At 41.7% G+C, this 22,568-nt stretch overlaps 1 protein-coding gene across 2 annotated transcripts in view; it reads right to left on the bottom strand.

Annotated features, from left to right (window-relative positions):
- coro7 (coronin 7) overlaps nucleotides 1-22,568 on the bottom strand; it is a 107,428-nt gene that overhangs the window by 4,992 nt on the left and 79,868 nt on the right. For both annotated transcript variants that reach the window (XM_067615410.1, XM_067615411.1), the window contains 10 exons: nucleotides 2,537-2,591; nucleotides 2,212-2,269; nucleotides 1,947-2,092; nucleotides 1,719-1,817; nucleotides 1,522-1,626; nucleotides 1,220-1,379; nucleotides 922-1,097; nucleotides 640-748; nucleotides 439-525; nucleotides 165-307 (listed from right to left, as the gene is read on the bottom strand). In XM_067615410.1, coding sequence (XP_067471511.1) covers nucleotides 165-307; nucleotides 439-525; nucleotides 640-748; nucleotides 922-1,097; nucleotides 1,220-1,379; nucleotides 1,522-1,626; nucleotides 1,719-1,817; nucleotides 1,947-2,092; nucleotides 2,212-2,269; nucleotides 2,537-2,591 — 1,138 coding nt within the window. The remainder of the gene's footprint in view (nucleotides 1-164; nucleotides 308-438; nucleotides 526-639; nucleotides 749-921; nucleotides 1,098-1,219; nucleotides 1,380-1,521; nucleotides 1,627-1,718; nucleotides 1,818-1,946; nucleotides 2,093-2,211; nucleotides 2,270-2,536; nucleotides 2,592-22,568) is intronic.

Genomic DNA, 22,568 nt, shown 5'->3' with positions numbered 1-22,568 from the left:
TTTGACATCTACAACTATGATCCTTTCTTAACAAATTTTCCTTAATTTATCCTCTCATCATGGCTGAATGAAAACTTTTTAAACTCAGACTGAGCTTTGATTTAATAGTTTTTCAGTAGTCTTGTATTTCAAGATTAAAATTTAAGTGGTTCCTGATCACCCACCTGGTCCTCGTGTCCAGTGAGGAGCTTGACCTGCTCTCCGCTCTCCATGTTCCACAGTCTGACTGTGAGATCATATGAGGAAGATACCAGGAGTCCACTGGCCAAAGGGTGGTACTTGATGGAGTAGATTTTCTCCAAGTGGCCTACGAGGGGTCACAGCAGCTGTCAATCAGCTTGACTTTCTCTTTGTCAGACTTGTCAATCAACAATCTATTATAAAGAAAACTGAATTCAAGTGATTTCAGTAGTGTGCCCTTTGTGGAGGCTATCCTACCTTGCATGATGAGGTCAGGCTCAGTCAGGGTCTCTTTCAGCCCTCCCTCTGGTACCTGCCACACCCGGATCTTTGCATCATCACCAGCTAGCAAGGTCAGAGAGGGAGACAAGCATCACACTCATGCACTTACAGTAATAACACAAACAATGAGCAGTCCAGCATACAGCTCAAATATATACAGTAGACGCATTTACCCACCCACAGCAAGCCGTTGTGTGTTGAAGGGATCCCAACAAAGGTCAGACACATTCACAGAGTTTTGGATGGTGGGGAAAGCTGTGTCTGGCAGCCTGCCTGGCTGAGAACGCTGGATAAATATATAACAAACATATAATAGTCTTATTTTCTAAAATAATTCAACCAAAAATATCATCTTGTACATTAGTTTTAATGGGATAATAGAGAGACTCAACCTGGAGACACTCTGCATTTTTTCTAAATCAACATGACTTCTCAGTCTGTTTCCAGCTGCTTCCATACCTCAAGGATGGCGATCTGGCCCCCGGAGATGGCGAGGGGCACTGCCACACGTTGACGGTTGACACAGAAGCCGTCGGACTCGCCCGGTGTAGTCAGGTTGAGGCCTCGTATGTTGGTGATGTGTGTGTCTCGGTGCATCACTGCACCCTGGATGTGACGGAACTTGGAGGTTGGCCCTGGATCAGAGGTCATTTTAAATAAACAGCATTGTCAGTGAAGAAACGTGAATATGAAATGACAAACATCAGAATGAAGATATGTCAGGTGTGCATATGTCTGTCTGTTTGTGTGGTCATACCCAGCAGGCTTTGGATAGTCTTGGCATTCTGGCTGGGACTGGGGGAGGGGAGGAAGCCTGAGGAGAGGCCGGAGGTGGAGGAGGGAGAGCGGGACGGGGCAGCGCTGCTGCTTGGAGTGCTGAGAGGACTGCTGGAGATGGAGCAGCCACGTGCCGGATCCTGTTTAACAGAAAGTTATGTGTTAACTTGTCAGAAAACAAATCTCCTTAATGATGAGATGCTTTTAGAGAATTTAATCCTTGGTTAGCTAAAAGTTGAGACCATTTCATACGAAAACATTTTCTACAGATGTGTCTCTCACCTCCTTGCTCCCCCCACTGGCCAGTTCCTTCTTTGCAGGTGTCTTACTGGCTGGTGGAGCCTTGGGTTTGGGCCGTTTGTCTGGCTGGAGGCTGACTTTCTCCACCTGAGGGCAAACAGAGCTAATTGTTTGAAATGTCTGTACAATGTAAAGACTGGAAAAAAACTTGTTACTGACATGGAGTGTGTGAAGTGTACCTGCTTGTTCCCTCCCTGCCACCACTCGTCAGCAGACATAGCCGGTGTTGTGCCCACTGTGTCTGGGTAAAGGTCTGCATGAAACTCCTGGCCTGAATTCTGGAAGATACACACAGCACACACACACACATGTGCATGAAAACACCAATGCAAACATGTAAATTACTTGCATGTGTTATGAATCTGCTGTGTGTGCGGGCATGTCAGCAGTGCTGTGCTTTTGCGCACCTTGCGAGGGACTTGATAACTGATTGGCACAATGCAACTGTCTGTCAGCTGAAGCACACGCATCACTTCACAGGACATGACATCCAATGCCAGCTTGGGTACCATGGCAACCCCTCGTGTCGAGACATCGGTCAGACAGTGGCTCACTACGGAAATAAAATTACGAGATGAAAAACATGATAAAAAAAAGCAAAGAAAGGGATCAGACACTAGGAGGGAGGCTGTGATAATCCGAACAGAATGATAACAGATGACCAACTCTTACCTTGAGAGAGGAAAGGCTCCGAGGCAGAGACTTCAAAGCAATCAACCACAGTGTCTCCCTGTGCAGAAGAGAACATCAGTAAATCATACACTGTATTACAAAGCATGACTGTTTAATCTGTTGAATCAGAGAATGAAATACTTCAAACTTAATCTTCCGTCAACCCAAGATAATTATCAGCACAAAAATAGAATCTAAATCACAGAAATGACGGTTGACCTTTAAATTACGTAACAGTCCAAACTGCTGAAGTCCTGATTGCTATGTAACTACATAAAACTTTTAAGGTCTAAATATTTACATAGACGGTTGATCTACATCTTACCACGCCAGCCAGTATGAGCAGACCAGTGTCGTCATCAAACAGAGGGATCAGCGTCCTGAGAGGGCAAAGAGGCAAAAGAAGGAGAAGAAAGGAATGGAGAGAAAAACATTCAAATTAAGATTAGAGTTTGCACATTGATTATGCACACTTACTATCACACAAACTTTTAAATATGTCACAGTGTCTAGTTTTATTACGGCGCCACTAGATGGAGCAAAATGCCCAATTGGGGGGCAAAAGTGGGCACACAGAAGTTTTTCCATAAATTTTCTGTGCAGGGAAACGGAAGGAAAAAAATGTTCAACATGTTCAGTTAAACAAATTCACAGTCAGACTCAATCACATTCACTCAAAACCATTCACTGTGATTTCATTTTACACCATTAAAGCTATAAAGCTTATCATAAAGGGAAAAAACAGCATTGAGCACATGAGGAATCATAGTTAAACTATGAACTCTTGTTCATTATGAATTAATTCAATGATCTTTTCTTCAATTAACTGATGCATTTTTAGTCAACAAAACGTCAAAAAACAGTGAAAAACACCCATCGTCAATCTCCTACAGCCTGAGTTGACATCTACAAATGACTTGTTTTGTCAGACGAACAGTCCAAAACCCAATGATATTGAATTTCCTGTCACATAAGTCCAAGAAAAGCAACAAATCCTCACAATTGAGAAGCTGCAACCTGATAATGTTTGACATTATTGCTTGAGAAATAATAATAACAATAAATTGTAATAAATTAGAATAGTTGCTGATAAATTCTGTCGATCGATCGATCCAATAGAGTAACTGTTATAGCTCGACCTTGGCCCAGGCAGGCCTCATGAAGGCTACAGTCACCTGCCTCCTCTCATGATCTGAGGTAATAAGATTGAGGAAACTGAATGGGATTTTAACTAAATGGGGAAAGTACAATTGGCTGGAGTAACCAAACCAAACAGGAAATCATAACTTAGACAGAGGCATACTTGCCCAGGAAAGGCTGGCAAATCTCCCTTTTATATTCTCCCCGTACTGTATGCTCAGAACTCTCTCCTCTTCCCTCCCTTCATCAACAAGAGCGAACAGTCAGCATACTGTATTATTCTCCAGAGCTGGTCCAGAGTCAGAGGAAGAGGACAGAGTGCTGGCTGATCTAACCACTTCACATCACAGGGCTGAGACAGGCTGACTGAAGAGGAGAGGCATTTCCAGTGATTGGCTTATGATGACGACCTTGTGTAATGGTACTATTCTAGAGAAACGCCACTCGGCTGCCTCCACATCAACTGAGAATGACAGAGCGGTGATGTAATGCTCCAAGTATGACAGCATAATGACAGACTAAGTTTGGGTATCTTAAGCGACTGCTCAGGGTGACACGCGATGGCTTATACTGCGTGTGAGAGTGACAGAAAGAAAGAGAGTGTGTGTGTGTCTATTTGTATGAATTTGACACTTGAAAGAAAAAAAAAAAACGAAGGAAGATTTTCACATTTTGACAAACGAACTTACAAGAGTCTGTTACTAAAAACTAGCTGCAATGATCCTGCGGTTGTAACAGCTCATATCCTTTTTTTTTCCATTTATGAATCTTTTCCAAGTGAGAAGGATCATTTTCATTTTAGTCTTTTGTCACATTTTAAGAAGTAATTTTGCTCTCTGCAGTTTCCAGTAATTGCAGTCAGAGAAACCACTGAATGCCAGTCATGACTGTGAATCTGTTACATTTTTTTTGATAAACTAGCCTGCCAAGTGGAAATTATCCAGTATCCAATATTCCTGAGTTAATCAAATTAGGCTATACAAAACTGCTGTTTTACATGATTGCAGAATGATTTACAAGAGGGACAAGTAGTCTAGGTTATTATGTGGCGCCGCACATAGACTTTAGCATTCTGTATCATTGAGTACATGCTAAGGGGCATCATTTAAAAAAATTATATATAAAAAAAACTTTTTATAGTCAAGGTTCTTACTCTGACATTATTGTAACTTTTTCTCCCCATTCACATAAAACTCTTTGAGACAAATTTGCGACTGCATTTTTGTCCACAAATGTCATAATAATGCTTTTTTTTTTTTTCCATCCAAGGTATTCATGTCATATTGAAGCAGACACACATGGAGCTGGCTTGTTATCAGGAAGCTCTCTATTTCACCCTCACCGTCTTTGCTTCACCAACAAACTAGACCTGTCCCAGACCTGTTCCTCTTCATGCCTCTTACATCTCTCCCTCCCCTCTATCCACAGCCTGTGAAGTCAGCGAGGGGCGGCCACGCTTCGTTAGGGTGACTGTGTGTTCCCATGTCCGAGTCAGTCCGCAGGGAGTCCCTAAACACCTCCATTCCCACACCCCTCCGTTCTCGCTGCCTGCCTTCCTCTCCCAAACTCATTCCCCATTCCTAGTCAACAACACTACCTTTCACCCTGTGCTCTCTTTATGCCTCCAATCCCAATTATTCCTCTAAATTGCCATCACTTTCTCCTCTCCTTATCTCTGCTTTTCTCACACTAAACATACAAGTCAAACAGCCACGTAATAGGAGCGGAGCTTTATCACTGATAATGGCCTCTGTTTACTATCACTTTCATGCTCCACCTCACCAGCCCATTTTCCCACACAGGAAAACACATTACACATGCAAGCACGCATTCATGCACACAGATGTACAAGCACACATACATACATGTGCTAATAACACAGCTTAATAACGTGTGGTTATATATGCTCACGCAGGGTTAAGTGTGGGAGTAAGCTCGTTGGTGCAGATCACAATCACATGGGCTGATTGTGAATGAAAAGAACAACAATTACAGACCTCATTCATACTCTTAGAAGAGATGTCATAAATAGGTGTGTGTGTGTGTAATACCGAATCCGGCCTGACACACTAATCCAGACATAAGCTTTATTCAGTTCAGTAGGTGTGTGACTGAAACAGGTTTAACCACACACACGTGCTAATTAGTCATAAAAAAAAACGATAAATCTTTTCTGAGTTAAAGGATAAGAGAGAGAGAGAGAAAAAAATCATCTGGATAACATGAGCAACAGCTAAAAAACACTCCACCAGGAAAAGATTTAACTCCATAAAACGACAATTTAGTACTTCCAAGTCTCATACTGTCAGGGCTATCTGCTTCCACTAAAGTCTCAACACCTTTCCAACTCTTCCACCACTCAGCGATGAGCCCCCTGATGCTCCAGAAATCCTCCTGGCTTCAGTCTGTCACTGGCACTCCGCTCCTATCAGAGTTTACACAAGACAGAAAGCGAGGGAGAGAGTCCGTCTCCGCGCCTCGTCTGCCATCGCTTCACGCCGCTCTCTCGCACAGACTCAAACGCACATCATAAAATGACCTTCTGCCCATGACAGCAGCCTTCAGCACCAGCAGATATGATGGGTATATTACTCTAATGTGCATCTGTGTGTGGGCATGTATGCCAGAGCCTGAGCCAGCCCAGGTATATTATGATTATGAGAACGTGTTGTCGTTTGATAACGCAAAAGATACTGGAATGACTGACTAATGGAGGGCCAGACAAATGGATATGATGATAGACAGATACAAAAAGGGTGTGTGTGTGTGTGTGTGTTTAAAGCAGGGAATGCATGTGATAGGGCATCTGTAGCTGAGATTATGGAGAAGAGAAAACCTACAGTTGACAGAGTTTGACCGAGCAAAAATGTCTGTGACGACAACAACAACAACAACAACAACAACAACAGGCACCGCAATCAAATGACTGAAACACACATATACACACACATACACAAAATCCTTCCAGAAACACATTAAGGTGAAGAGATAATCACTGTATTATGAGAAAACGTTGCGGTCACACATGGTTCATTCCTGTGCACGCACCATCTATGTGCTTACCAGCGTGACAAAATATGGAAAAAGTATGCGCACAACACACATGAACACACACACCAACACACGCTGTAAGCTTGTGTGAGCACATATAGGCAAGTCGAGGCGCGGTGATAGCATCGGACACACACAGCACCGTATTATGTACAGTATATAGGTGAAGCTAATGAAAGCAGCCTGTAGAGGTATAAGGTTATGGGTTGAGCTATAGCAGCTATGACCAGATCAGTATCAGTCAAAGGGACCTTTCTCTGTCATATGAGATCATGACCTTTAGCTAGACCAGACGTAGTGCTAAAAACACACACTAGACAGCACAATAAGCTCCAGCCGACCAGGTAGGCGCTGGTCAGAAAGTAGAGAAGAAAGAGAGAGGAGCCATTGGTGGAATATGAAAGCAAAACAAAGCAGCTGGTCGTCTATTTCTCAATTTTAGGTGGACAGATTTCTGAATTTGAAGACTTTTAAAATCCTAACAAGTTATCAAAGACTAAAAAAATGTATAATATATATTTTGGAGATTACAGTTGTAGACAAGCATGATTATAATCAATTTTCCCTCATAAGGTTTAAATTACAGAATCACTTTTAGATTAGATCATACAAATAAAACATTTGATGTAATCAAAACAATTTTGACTAAAGCCACACCAACTCTGGATTTGTGAGGTTGATTCCAACAGTAATATTCTTAAGTCAAGGATCCTTTGCCTTTGATATTAACAAACTGTAATGAGGACATGTGCTAAACGGGACATTTTACAGTTGAAAAATTAACACGTCAGTGCTCTTTGGTAGACAAATTTTGCAATGGTGACACTGTTTCTAAACCACCTTAAACATATCTTTGGCATTTCTGTATTACAAATTCTTGTTACCTATTGGCCAAACTATATGCTGATGAGCTAATATCGATAAGCTCTAATTCTGGCTCATCTAAAGGTCATACTGAATAAATCTCCACCCATTACAAATGATGTATTCTGTGCAGACTCGTTTCTTCTCTGTCATCCACCCCCCTCCCTTCTTCCTTTTCAGTCCCTCGGTTATGTCATCCCATTCAGTGGGAGTGAGTGAGTGGTGCGGCACTATCACTGAGCACGAACTGTGAACTCCGACAGTCCGCTTTATCAGCCCTCCTGCCTTCACAGACCGCAGGCCTGCAGCTCGTTCTGCCGTGCAGGCTCGCCTCTGCCCTCCTGTCGGGCAGAGTGAAACTAGAGCTGCTGTGGCCATAAAACAATGTTTGGATTATCACACAGGGTCGCAGGAACACTCGGGGAGGGTCACAGCAAAAACAGTGCATGTGTTGTTTCTTCGATTCACTGATTTCAGAGTATGAGTGTGAGGGTGCATATTAGTTTCCCCAGTAGGTCCAGTAAACATTAGGTCAACACACTGTTACAATATTATTTATGGCTTCATAGTCAATGACAGCTAAGGTCTTATTTTGTGAGGTTCAATAACTCAAAGTCAACATATTTTGGCGCCTCAGGAGCCTATTGGTTGATACGCATACTACATAACTGCAACGTCAGCAATTTCAATCCCAATCCTGTCTCTCAAACTGTAAATTAAAGGCAAAAATGGCAAATAGTAATGCCAAAAAAAGAAGATTAGATATTAGCTATATAGATATTAGAAGCTGTAGGATTTAGTTATGTTGGTGAAATAATTTAGTATCAAACTGTGGCTGACACAAATATCATCATAGATTTTTCTTCAAATCTTAAGTGTTGTTGAATTTGGGTGCTGTTGTGTTGGCTGTATGTGTTAGTGTTCACATTTAAGAAAAAAGGCAATGCAAAAATACTAGAACATGAGGTTATCTGTTAATCTCCGCTATTTTCATTTAATAAATTGAAACTGTAAATCAATTTTAACACCATCCACTCATTTTCAATAACATTTTAGGCCTTATTTTATCTTCCCCACACATACACACTATCACTGATGCGGCAGATCTGATAGTGTAGAAAATGAATCAGCAAAACTATTTGGTATGTTGAACTGCAACTAAAGAGCTGTATCTCCCATTTAAAAGTATGATCATATGAGCACACGCTTTTTCATTGTCTTAAGTTATCTTCATGATCACTATCTGATAACGACACGTCATATGACCAGCAGATTATTCATTTGTTCTTACGATAACCCGGCCCTCTTCCTGTCTTTACTGTTTTCTGTGACAGACACTCTTGCTGTTCCAGTGTTATTACTCTTGTGTAAGGGTATTGGACACAGCTAATGGTTTTAAGCACACTTAGGCTGCAGGCCCATGGGTCTTCACATTTCCCAGACAATGGAAGGACCAGTGCGGAATAATCCACTGCTGATTAAAAGGGATTCATAACGGAACAACACTGGACCAGTGAAGCCATCTCCAGGATGGTAAATCCTGGGTTGGTTTCTAGTGTGGTTTAAGAATGTGAAACATTTTCATACAGAGAATTAGAGACGATGGTAAATACAGTCTATAACTGAGTTTAAGATCATGGAAAGATCATCAAAACAGCCAACAAATGGTTTGGCAATTCAGACTTAAAAGCATCATAAATGAGCAGAAATGCCCGAGCAAGCATATAAACAATACATCACAACTAATGAACTTTGTCACCTTTGTAAACTCACAAGTTACACAGAGGAATCAAACCTCTGCACTCATGCCGTCTGAATGTGTAGAAATGTTTCCATTAGCGCCATCAGAGCTCCAAAGCCTGCACTACAGAGGCTAAACCACAGGGTCACAGCAAGGGCAGCTTCAATCTCACAATGGTTGGATGCTACATCACAGTTACACCAGCATTAAACCCAAATTCATATGGTTGTCCACACTTCATTCCCATAGAGGGGATCAAAGTTTCAGACCTGATTGTCTGCCACCTGACTTACATGTGGCTCTATTTCTCATTTGTTTTGTGGACACGAGATGGTTAAGAGAATGATAATTTGGTTTTAATAGCCCCAGTTTGAACCTTTCATGTATCATAATTACATTCAAATCACAAGGCTAAGCATCTGTTTTTCCTCACGGATAATTCCCTGAAAATCTTTGAACAACCCAGAAGGTCATTTAACACAGTTAATGTAAAAAAAAAAAAAAAGGAAAGATTTTTAACCAGTTTCCCCAAGTTGCAACTATATTTCCTACAGTAATATGTATGTGTAGCCAAAAATTACTTATGTCCTTCCTCATTTTGTATGACACAGAACATCTTGTATCCAAAATATGAAACAATGGAAAGTAACATTAATGTAGACAAATATACAGTAACTTATAAAAAGAAAATGAGCAGGGGAATTTTTTTTTTTTTTGAATCGAATGGAGTGTTTTTTCATCCAGATGGTTAGAGGAGTCTTTGACATATCTGTGAATACCTTTAAATAAGCTGTAAATGTCATTTAACAACCTTTTGGGTTATTCAGAGATGAAGAAACAGATCCTTAAGTCTACAAGCTCAAACTCCAGCGAGGTTATTAAAAGCTAAGACTCAGCTCTGCTTGGGGTGGCAGTAAATGTAGCCTGGAAGTCATGATGAGTTCAAGGATGCTCAGCAGGTGTTTGAGTCAAGCTGCACAGTCGCCCCGGTGAGCACTGAAATGTACTGAAGTGCAACATACTTTCTCCTCTGTGTTTGAGGTGTGTGTGTGTGTGTTTAGTTTCCAGTGTGCGTGTGTTTAATAAGTGCGCTGGGCCTGCCTGCTTAGCTACCTTCAGTAGCCAGTTCATTAGAAGGGAATTAGAGTTGACGCACTGCATTACTGAGAGGGAAAGAAAAGCCAGGATTGTTGGTGGAGGGGCCAGCTGTGGCCACGTCTGAGCCCAAGTGACGAGGCTCTCAGATGGGCTGCCAAGCGGCCGCTCTCCCCTCTCTCCTCGCTTCACCGGGCCCCGTCCCTGGCCCCTGACAACCGGCGTACACATGTACAGACACACACGCACGTGCATATAGGCATGCCCAGGATTTAATTAAACTCAGTGAGTCCCATGTCAACAGGTCTGCACTGACCCCTCTGACACCCCCCACACGCTCCCAATTCCACATACAACCGCATGCAAAAAAAAAAATGCCAAAGGGGGGGAAGAAAAATGCAAAAGCTTTAGCAGTCATTTTCCTCCTGTCCTCAAGAAACAGAATAATGCTTCATTACCATTCCAACTTGTCATCGGTGCGGCTCAATCTTCACAATGCCACAAGCAGCCACAATCAGTGCCACACATCTCAGCTAATCCTTGCTCACAGGGGAAACAATGACCCCGCAACGAGACAGTCCATTACGCATCAGCCACATATCAGATCTTCACACAATATCAAGTATGTGTAGAAAAACAACCCTTTACAACATAATAGACACTTAGACACATCGCGGGACAACTTAGCACACAGCGCTGTCTGGCCGCAAGATGGACAGCATGTCTGTTTTGCATAATGTTGACATGAAGAAAGGAAACCCCAATCTTTATTTTTACAAGAGGAGACACAGAGAGAGAAACCCAGGGCTTCAACTGGTTGAACGTATGACTACACAGACCGATTAAACACGCAGTTCTACTTATCTGAGATGAATAAGAGACATTAGAAGCTCTCTCACATACAAACGCTCATGCAGACGTATAAATGCGTGGTAAACTGGTCCAGACGGGCTGAGCCATAAAGCAGCCGGGTCACTGGTCATAAACTGGCAGGAGCACTCAAACCTTCGACATCCAGCGCTGCTTTGTGGACTGGGAGGGCTCAAGGGTAGACTTGGGTGCAGGGGGGAGGGTGGGAATAGCAGGATGTGGGTGGGCATAAAGGTGTCAGGGTAGGACAGACTGAATGAGAGGTCAAGGCGTGAAAATTCTTAATAGGAAACATGAATCTTTTGAATGCACTTTGATAAAAGTAAGACAGCTTGCAGACAGACATTAAAAAGTATGTGTGTTTTCAATCCTGACATGTGCTTGAGTCTGTGTTTGCATCTGCGATGTCTGAGGTGTGTCTCTAAAGGGTTTGTCGACGGCTGCGGAGGTCCGGAAGAGATGCGTTCCGCGTTAACCCTGGGGTTCAGCATCAAGGGCCCAGGCTAGATGACCATTAAATAACCTGTTGGCTGGGGCCTGGGAACCGACCTGCAGCCACGACTGCCACAGACGAGAGAAGAGAGAGGAAAGGATGGCACAGAGGACAAAAAGAGAAGGGGTGAGGGTAACGACCATAACGACCATCTGTGCTGTAAGGTCACCGGAGGAAAGTCCGGCTCTTGTCACGGTTGCATTTTAAACATTAAACACAGACAGAGGTCCAAATGTTTCAGAGGAAGCTGTTTTTGCACTCTCAACTAGCAGTTGATGGATTATCATCCAATATTAGTACTTCACAGATGTGCTGTAATCAGCAAAATCTACGCCAATGACGCACAGATAAATTTTGCAGAAATTTACAATGAAACAAGCACTGAATGCCTGCATGACAGCACACCAATTGTCTGAAGAAATATGCTTTCGGCAACATCGAGGCTCCAAAAACATCACCCTTAGTGCGTGACTCTCACAGTGAGTGCAAACTTAGGTTAGTTTGCAAGTTAAAATAAAGAAGCGAATCATGTTTTTTCCATTCCTTTTCATTAACAAATGTCTGCCTCTTCAGAATAAATATGAGTGTTTCATTAGCAGTTCCATTAAAGTCTCTCTCTTTCACATGCAAGCCATACCGCCAATGTTAATGCCAAAGACATGGGAATATATTTTTAGAAAATCGATGATGAATAAATAAAAATCATAACAAGACAAATGGAAAATACACCATTTATGATATGATATAAATCAGCAGATACTATAATTATTGGAAATCTAAATTGCACATAATCTGTATCAGTATCTGACCTAAAAATATTCTGTATAAATCCACTTCAATTCAGTGAATAAACCACAAAATACAAATTTCATGCTCTAAATCAGACATGGATATCATGTATTCCATAGTAATTATTCTGCATACCAGAGGAATAACTTAAAAGTAATGATCATAAGTTCAGCCTCGACTTGGCTCCAGTGAGTCAGTCACTCCACACCGTGCATTGATTTGTTATAGGGAACAAATTGGAGATGATGTCAGTGTTAGGTGCACTCAAGCCTATTTTTCCTTCTGTGGAAAGGCTACAGTCCAAACTGCTGCTGTTCTGCCATGCGCACACTGAACCACCCAATAAAGTCCACTTTAAAAACACAATCCACCAATAACAGGCTCGATGACTGACTTACTGCCCTGTTAAAATCCAGTCCAGCTAAACAGACCGTGGTCGCCCTCGGACGGACACTTGGCCGCTAAAGAGCAACAAGCCAGCCGTTGGTTTGGAGGACGCCACAAGTTAACTGTGATATCACATGACTTGGACATTTAACAAAGTTCTTTTGAACGATGGCAGCGCTTGACCTCGTACCAAAGCTCATACTGGATGATCCAAACCATTTTCAAAACATACTCGCTCTACTGTATATGACTGAGTGTATGTGTGTGTGTGTGTGCATGTGTGTGTGAGACTTTCCTTCATAGACAGCCAAGACAGAATTATTGGAAATGCTAGAACCATAAAACCCAGTAATTTACAGACACACAACATTACTGTTTAATATTTGTTTTTCTTGCAAAGCCTGAGTACGTGTGTGCAAATGAGTGAGAGGGTCAACTCGAGAGACTGAGTGAGAAAAATAAAGAGAGAAACATAAACCTTAAAACAATTCCTTCAGACTTTCTCTTTTTTCCCCCACCGTTTCTGCTCGACTAGAGCTATAAAAACATTCTTGAGGCGTTCAACAGAGCGCCTTTCACCGATCGTCATTTGCACTTGTTTTGACTCCGTGGTGTCTTCGAGTTCTTCTTTATCAGAGTTGGTTAACAGAGGAACGTTTATCAGTTGCTCTGTCTACCAGCCAGTGGGTCTCTTATCTGGGGCACCAAGCGACAGGAGATCTGACTCATCTCTCTGTGACACACATACATCTACCCACACACACACACACACACACGCCTTTGCTAGCTGCGACTATGTGTCTATACTTGCTCTTTCTGGTCCATCTAAAACTCCACTTTTCACTCTTATCGCCACTTCTGATCTGTCTCATATCTTAAAAGCAAACATTCCACTCCTGCTGGATGAAAAACTTTTGCATCTCCATGAAGTCAACATTTGGTGGAAACACAAAAAAAAAAAAGGTTCACCTCTTTTCAGAGTGACAATTGTGATGTTGCTTTCACTTCTTGGCTGATAAAATTGCTTAGTTCGAGTACAAACATGAAAATCAAGTTAAACATGAAATCAACTGTACACCGCAAGAGAATCCAAAACATACTTGTCCCGCATCACGCTGTATGCCAATTTAAAATTTATTTCAGCATCTTACCCTCAGCCTCGCTGTGGCCCGAGGCCCTGCTCCTTACCTTTCCCCCTTTGTCCTGGGTGGACCAACTTTGCACGAAAGCTTGTGTTTTACTGTTAGTGGGTCCAACACACCCACACTAAATCATCTGCTTTAATGACCGAAGCAGGGATGTGTACAGTGAAAACCAATAAAAACCTCACGGGACAGAGCAGATTTACTACAAGTGACACGGTGAAAGATGGCGGGGAGGGAGAAAAATAAGAGAGAAACTAAACGAGACAGAGAGAAGTAAGAGATAAGATTGCTATCACATTTGTGTAGTAAATCAGAACAGCTATTTGTGTCTTCATACCGTCTGTGTACATGTGTCCGTGCACGTGTCCTTATGAGAATGCTTTGAGTTCTATCGTGCCACATCTGGGAGAGTTATTGGACAGAAAGGGGGGAAAAGAAAGTACGAGATTGTTACCGTAGCCTTAACTTGATCGCCCTGATGGGCTGCAACTGGTACGACAAGATTGACTTCTATTCCTATAATACACACACACACACACACACACACACGCACACACAGACATTTTTGTTCTCATTTTCCACCATCATTGTGTGTATCTTGGTCAGGAGAAAACCATGTTTTGTGACCACCCATGCAGAGTAACCATTGCTAATGCACAGTTTAGTATTCCAGTCATACATTACAAACATTTCAAGTGTATGAACTTTACATAGTAAATAGAGAGGGGGGGTGGGGGGGTGGGGTGGTTTACAAAAAGTAGAAAATATGCATTTGACGAAGAGAGATCTCCCGGTGCAGTCTATGTGGCGCTCATTGAGCCACCATCTCGTAACAATGAGCAGTGCTGACCAGGCGTTTACAAGCCCACATACAGCCTCAGCCTGGGCCCTTCCACCGCTGCATGACAAGGGAGCTTTGAGCAATTTGTTTACACAGCATATGCGTATTCCTCTGGAGGATAAAGCTAAGTGGCGACCGTGTTGCGTTGAGTCGGACTCAGACGGGCTTTAGCCTCGCAAACTCAGAAGAGGCCGGAGAGACACTTCTAATACCGATAACAATAGGAACAAGATGCTCTCTCTCCTGCTCTTTCTTTTCATTGAATCAACGTCTCTTTGACCTTTCCTCGACGTCAAGGCCGCCACATCCATCATTTCAACTTAACGTTATCAGTGCTTTGTGTCGCAGCCGAAGGAAAGCTCGTTATCTTTGTTCACGTGCGCCTGTGTGTTTGTTTTTATTTAACCTTCTTTATTTAACTAAGCAGGTAATTTTAAAGCTAAACTACTTGCTGATTGTCTTGCAAAACCCAAAAGGGCTTTTGACAGTGACGCAGTATCATCATAAAATATCACAAAACACAGAGAGACAAGAAATAAAGCCTAAATCCATGCAAGGCAGTAATGGCGCCACAAGAGTTTGGAAACAATGTATCAAGGAAAGACCACACAGTTTGAATGATGGACAACAATGAACAGTGGTAGAAAATTGCAGTGTAACATAGTAAAAGAAGTATTCAATACTTTGAAAGATAGGGAAATGAGACAGAAGGAGAGTATAGAATTACTGCCAAAGAGAAAACCTGTAATACTGTGTGTGCATGTGGCTCAGTATAACTGAGGTTTATACATTTTACAATGTTTTTTAAAATGTCCTCTGTGGATGATCTCAGCATTGAGCCGTGTGCCTCCACACAAGGCACGCTCCCACCACATCATGTGACTGATGATAAGTCCGTGGGGGGGTTGACCAAACATTTCTGTCTGCTGCTCCACTGGACTGAATGGAATCAGACTGACTGTGAGTCAGAGGCTTGGAAATCTTTATTTTCACTCTGTGGTTCTATCAAGCACTTTAATTTAGATTTACATCTCAGAAAGAAAGGCTCCATCTGCACTCTCTGACACAAAAAACTATGACTGCATAAACACAAAAAGGGATTAGAAACAAATAAAAAAAAGAAAAAGTGAAAAAGTGAGCCAAATGTGTATAAAAAGATATTTGTACATCGCATATTGCTGCATAGGTTTATAAATGTTCGCCTTGATCTATTTTATCACAACATGTAAATGACCCATCTGTAAGCACTGGGCTGAACTTATGTGACCTGTGCAACATAGTTACTCTCATCCCTCTGATAGGGTTTCTGTAATACAGCAGTGAAGTCATAGTGAACATACTGTAGCTAAGCTGCACTCACTTTGCTTCCCGCACTAAAGCCACAGGCATGCTGCTGTTACTCAATACCTGACATACCAGACTGCAGGGTGCGAGTGGGACCGAGAGGTAGGAAGGAAGGAGCACAGGAGGAAAGGAGGAAATGAAGGAAGAGGATATAAAGGAACAAGGAACAAAGGATGGTTGAGTAAACAAGAAAGACAGAAGAAAAAAAAAGAACAAATGCAAAAAATGAAAAAAAAAAAATCATGTCTCATCTTGGTTAATGGTGATCATGGGAAAACGCCACTTCTGATGACCCTCAGAGCAACTGAGCGACCAGAGGTCACCCACACGCCCCCCTCACCCCCACCCTCTTCCCTTCGGATCTCACCCCTTCTCCTTAAGGCCTCTCTGCACTCTCTCCTCTTCTATCACTCTTGTCAGAGCCACAGTGATAAGCAGAAATCCCTCTCTTTTAGCTCAAGAGAGCACAGATAACCAGCCGTAATTGTTCTATCCACAAATGCAGGATACCACACAGCTGACACAGAGCCCACATGCGTCTAGTTTAAAAGACTTTGAAGGCTAAATGGCTATGAAAAATATGAATCATAGATTTGCTAAGGGAAACATGTTCTCAATCAGCTCGATAATATACGTTGGTAAACCCAGGATTGTTTTCATCCATTTAACAATAAAATGAACACTAATAGCTTGTCCCGCTCTGAGGCGTGCATGGCCCAGCTGTGCTGTCTGTCTCCGTCTCTCTCCTTAATGAGAAGTGCCAGCGTGCGCAGAGTCAACAGACTAGTAAACCTCAATGTGAACTCTGGTCTGACCTCTCTAGGTTTCTGTGTGTTCGCTGTCTCGCCCTCCTCTGAGAGAAACAAACTTCTCCTGCAACTGCAAAAACTTTAGTGTACAGATTCTTGAGGTTCTTGTGTTGAGGGCATTTTAATGTTGTTAATTGACATAACTAGCTCACATGAAGCTCTCAGCTTGCTCTAATGAGGCCGAAATGCCACAAGGGGACCAGAGAGAAATGACAAACAGCCCAAAATCATAATAATAATAAAAAGCACACAAACAAAACAATAAACAAGCCGACAAACGGGAGCCAGAAATTTTTTTTTATGATGACATCCAAGTCTGTGTTCCCAAAGCGAGGTTCGTTAACACAGCCTGTCTGACCCTCCGTCTGACAGAAAAATGGTAAGAAAGGGCAAGATGATATTTTGGGTGACACCCCGAGCCCTTTTCACCCTGGAAATGAAGTTCACTATGGGACACGTATTCCTCCAAGTAACCAGCGATATATGTAAACAAGATAAAATAAAGTGCGCTTGTTGTGATAGCGTTATATATGAAAGGTTCCTCTACAGAGAACAGCTTTATGAGGACCGGATTGACTTATACTGGGTAAAGCTAGCAAGAGAGGACAGGTGGGAAAAGTCAACATTTCACCTAATGTTTAGACAGGTATAGACTTTTATCTGATCCAGTGCATTTGATTATAGCATTATGTGTTTGTTCTCACACAAACGGTGACAACTTCTGCTTTGAACACACTCATTATTCCCCTCTTTGTTGTCCATATTTCTCCGTCATGCTCAGGTTCCCATTGCAGCCACTAATTAACCATGGATGCTCCTAGCTTCTCCCTCTCCCTTCCCAGGTTTCTTTTCCTCTCTGTGGTGCTCATTCTCATAGACGTTTTTCTGCTAACTACTGGGTGCTAAGGCGCTGTGGGAAGAAAATCAGCCCGGGCTTCGTGAGGAAAACCCGGTCATGTCTCACGACAGCCCACACATTCTGCCGTCAGAACATATTTATGTGTGACAGCAAGACATATAGTTGCGGACAGAGGGGGCAGGGCTTGCACATGCACAAACACACACATGAATACAGATACCAATACATATGCAGATATACTAAACACTAACAAAGGACCTACTCACACTCTCACCTAAGCCTCTAAAGGACACGGAGAGGCTGGGGGAATAATGAGCAGGGGTTGAACTGGGGCTCCATCAGAAAATAACCCTGGATGATCATTCCCAGGCTGTGCTAATGGGAAAACAACCGCCCCCACCCTCCCCCTCTGTGTTTGGGCTCATTAATTGTGCTGAATATTGCAAAATAAGACCTATGCTGTACATTCCCATACCACTTAAGTGTAATAAAGTAATGTTAAAGGAACAGCCCACTGCAAAATGAGATTGTAATCATTATCTAAAAACTTCATAGGACTGCATATAGAGCTGTTTTGCTCCCATACATCCAACTTACACTTGTACTTTACTAATTCAGTTCATGCAAAGATGTCTTTACAGCACAAAAAGACAAAATGCAATCAAGCATTCAGCTTATGCAACAAGTATTCTGCTGGTCTTTTTCTAGTCCATGTGACCAGAGCTTTGTCACTGAGGAAAAATTGGGGAAATTATGACAAATATTGGACTTTTCAGTATAAATTGGCCTTGTTTGGTTTAAAAAATATGCTGCAAAATCTGTTTTAAGAAATGTGATGGACACTTCAAGCTTTTTGTGGCCCTGTAAAAAGATCCTCCTGCTAACTTCAATTCTTCGAAAGAAGGTATGTTTGTTGTTTTGACTGACAATGTGGGGAGTAAGTGAATAAGTGAAATGTCACTCTGTGGTGAACATTTCTCCTAAACTCTCATTCTCACTTACTCTCTTCCTATCAAGAACCGCCTCTGGTTCTTATGCAGGGACACTTGTTTACTCCTTTGTCTGCCTAAGTCACTCGTACCTCTTTTTTGAAATGTAAAAGCCACAGGCATGTTGTGAACAACAAAGCACATACACCTCAAAGTGAGACACATGCTCATATTTCTGAATAGATCTATGGACATGATTATGAATTCTATGAATATGTGGTATGACTTTATTTATGTCTTCATGGTGGTCTGTGTTTGTTTTTGGCAGGAAGGTGATGTGCTGTTGGGTCACAGGGTCAAGGGCAACCCAACAGCACATACTATACTGCTATTATATATACTTATATGCTTTTGTTATATACTATATATTCACAGCATACATTATAGTAAGTATGCACTAAACACATAATTCAGTTTACAGTGAAAATTGAAGTGATTAGGAACATAAAAAATCAGGAAAAAGTAGGTGGTCATTTGTCACAAGAAATGAACTGTGTTGTAGATCCAAAACAAACATATCCTACGATACAAAGCAAGAACAGATCATTGCTGAGTAATACCGCACTAACTCTGATGTTGGTCTTGGGAACTAAGTTCTAACTTAAAAATGTATGAACAAGCAGACCAGACTGAGAGAGCAATTTTAAGAGTCTAAGAGAGGATGAAGACAGTTTAGTCTGTTTAGAGTCGGCTCCTTTCTGATAAGCTCTTTGTTGCTGTGTGGACTAGGAGTTAATACCAGTACATCAAAGCTTTCGTCAGGAGAAAATAAAGTGTGCCGATTTGTAATACACCAGAGTAATTTCTATTTTACAATCATGCCAAAGAATGAATCATGTGACAGGTACACAAGATCTAAAGTGATTCATATCAAATCCATAAATTAGGCAGGCAGATTAGGCAGAGCTGAACATGAAATAAAGTTGAGCTGAGGTATAAAAGCTAGTGTATATCGTGGAGGCAAGAAAAGGTCGAGTGGAGTCAGAGATGATGAAGCAAATGTTAGAGACACCAAAGCATCCAAAAAAACAGAGGGCATTGGGGCCTAACAGGGTGGGGAAAGAGAAGGTGATGAAAGTCTGGCTGACAAAACACTTAAGCAGAGTGTACACAGACACACACACACACACACACACACACAAAACACAAAGTTGCACACGAGTGAATGAAAAAAAATATTAAAGAAAAAGAGAAAATGTGAGAATACAAGTAAATTCGTAGAGAGGGGACTTAAGAAAGATACCATCCTTAGGAAAAAACAGACAAAAAGGGACAAGAAGAAGAAATCCGTGTCACTTCCCTAAAAGTCCAGTATGGTGCTGTGTGGATAAGTGCTCTAGCTTTTTCAAGCTGCAGTTGGCTCAGCAGCAAACCAGTGTTTTACTGGTTCCCCCTGGGCAGTGTTATGGAGCGGGCTGGATGCTGCCTCACCATCTTTTACTGAGCCAGGGTGATTAGAAGCCCAACATGCTGACAGCACATGCAGTAATGCTGTTACAACCATTAGACTGTGATTTACACCTCCGACCAAGCGCCTGCGACTGTCCTGTAATGTACAAATATGTGGAACAGACTGAAGTAAGGCGTTCCTGCTCTGCTGCTCTGGTCATATAAATGCAGAACAGAGTGGACACTTCAAAAGAAGTCGAAACTTGATGAGTAGAGGTGTAACAATGTACAGTGTTTTATGTTGGATAGTTGGATGATGAGTGGAACAATTCTCCACACATGTTCTTCAGTGTTTGTTGAAAACTACAGTGCACTGTTGTTGCGATGATTTGATGTTTCATGTTGTTGTCACCACATCTGGTTGACTGTTTTAAAGAACTTTTTTTTCCTGCTAAGAAACTATTCTAAATGGGTAAAAAAAAGAAAAATCAACTCTTTCATCCCAAAGTCGCTTTAATAAAGTGGAATGTTACAATAAATTGTGGGTGGAAATGCAGCTAAATCCTCAAGCACTTCTGCTGGATTACCAGTCTACTGAATCATGATACCACCAGTCCTGTTTACTGTAGTTAAGGTCATAGAGGTCATGTCCTCAGTATTGTCTCTGGGAATTTGTTGGTTTTAGCAACTTGAGTGGGAACTTACATTCTACAATAACACGATAGGCTGATTCTGTTTTTTTTTTTTTTTAAATAGAATATCTTTAAATTTGAAATTTTTTATTAAATATTAAATATATTAAATAAATATTAAATCAAATAAACAAATAATGAATGAATTTAGTATCTAAACCATCGTGTAGGGAGATAAACTTTACCGAAAATATAATAAAATAGTTAAATTGATATATAAAATGAAATAAAAGTATTAAAATCAGAAAACTGCAGTCAACCGTAGTCAATAATGTCTTGAATGTCGAATAGAACTAGCAATTTTGTGAATCATTATGCCTGTAATGATGGTCTAGAGATCAAATTTAAGTTTCTATCTGAATTTTTAAAATAAAAATCCATCTGGAAAAACATAAATTATATTATTTTACATAGTAAAATTGCAAGAATCTGAAACATCCAAAGCTGCTCCGAACTTTCACAAATATATATTGCTTTTTGCTGCCAAATGGAATTTATCTTTATCAGAAAATATATTTAAGTAGATTATTCATTTTTTGTTTTATGTATTTTTTCCTCCAAGTTCCCACTATCACCACTCCATAATGCATGTTGGCACTGCAACACTGTATTTATTGGTCAATTTACTTATTTTAATCTCACAACCCGCTGTGGCAACTTTCCGTTCATGCTGACTTTGAATCTGAGAAATGTTCTGTGTGCTCAGCAGCTGGCTGTAAAAATCGAGCCACAAATGAGACAGACAGTCGCCAGTCTGTAGGTGTGTCGTTGAGTACCTGAGCTCTGGAGACGCTGGTCTTCCTCGTCATCCAACAAACTCCCCCTCAGTGTACCTGGATAACCTCGGCACTGCTGGTGTAGTTTGCACACAGAGATTTGCAGTAAGTGTGTGTGTGTGATAAAGGTGGAGGGTCAGTGAAGGGAAGGAGCACTGATTTTCTAAGCCTAATACATGTGTGCTAAAGTACAGCAGCGTAAGATTTATTTCTTATCCCCTTTATTTCTTCTTAACATGTATAACTCAGTTGCGGCTATGACTGAGGAGCTACATCTGGACACTGCAGGACATGTGTGAAATCATTTCTCTATTCCTGCAATTTACTGTAATGCTTTGCAGATGGTACCGTGCGTGTGTGTGTGTGTGTGTGTGTGTGTTACATGGGCAATAACTCCTACAGTAGGAGCAGGAGGAAAGAGAGCAGGAGAAAGGCACGAGCCACAGACTGTGTGGAGACTGCTATCAAAAAGTAAACTGCACAAAATACATAAGCATGGCTAAACAAGTGGAACTAAAGTGTCCCTTGTCCAAAGGATATGGAAGGTGGTGGGTTGGAGGGGGGGGGGGAGTTCAAGAGACATGTGCGACGGCTTCGAGGCCAGAGAGAGGTCTGTTTGTTGAATCTTTTTCTTGTTGGGAGTCTCTACGCCTCCAGCACGAGGACGAGTGACATCAGCACAAGGAGAAGTTTGGCCTGCTTCCAATTATTTATTTTTTTTTTACAATTTCTTGTCAACATGTGGAGAAAACAGAAACTCCGCAGGAAGGTGCATGTCAAACCAATGCAAGGGTAAAGTATGCAGCACTCTACAATTCTGCGACATGTGGCTAAAAGTACACATCGGAGGTGACACAGTTCCTGAGAGCTATCACCTTACTGCACCTTGTTGGGAAGCCACTCAGGCTGACATTGAAAAAGGCTGCCAGCTGCCGACGGGTAGTTTGTCACTGGCGTTAGGAAGCATTCAATAGCTTTCTCAGCTTGAGGATGGCTCTGTGAATGAAGAAACCATATGTGCAAATATACACTGCACGTACACTATCAAGGCAACTGTCCCTCATATGTCAATGGATGGCTTCA

This window comes from Thunnus thynnus, chromosome 17 (assembly GCF_963924715.1).
Source record: "Thunnus thynnus chromosome 17, fThuThy2.1, whole genome shotgun sequence".
NCBI classification, from domain to species: domain Eukaryota; kingdom Metazoa; phylum Chordata; class Actinopteri; order Scombriformes; family Scombridae; genus Thunnus; species Thunnus thynnus.
The sequence above is the reverse complement of the archived record's forward strand: the minus strand, read 5'-3'. Positions and strand labels throughout refer to the sequence as shown.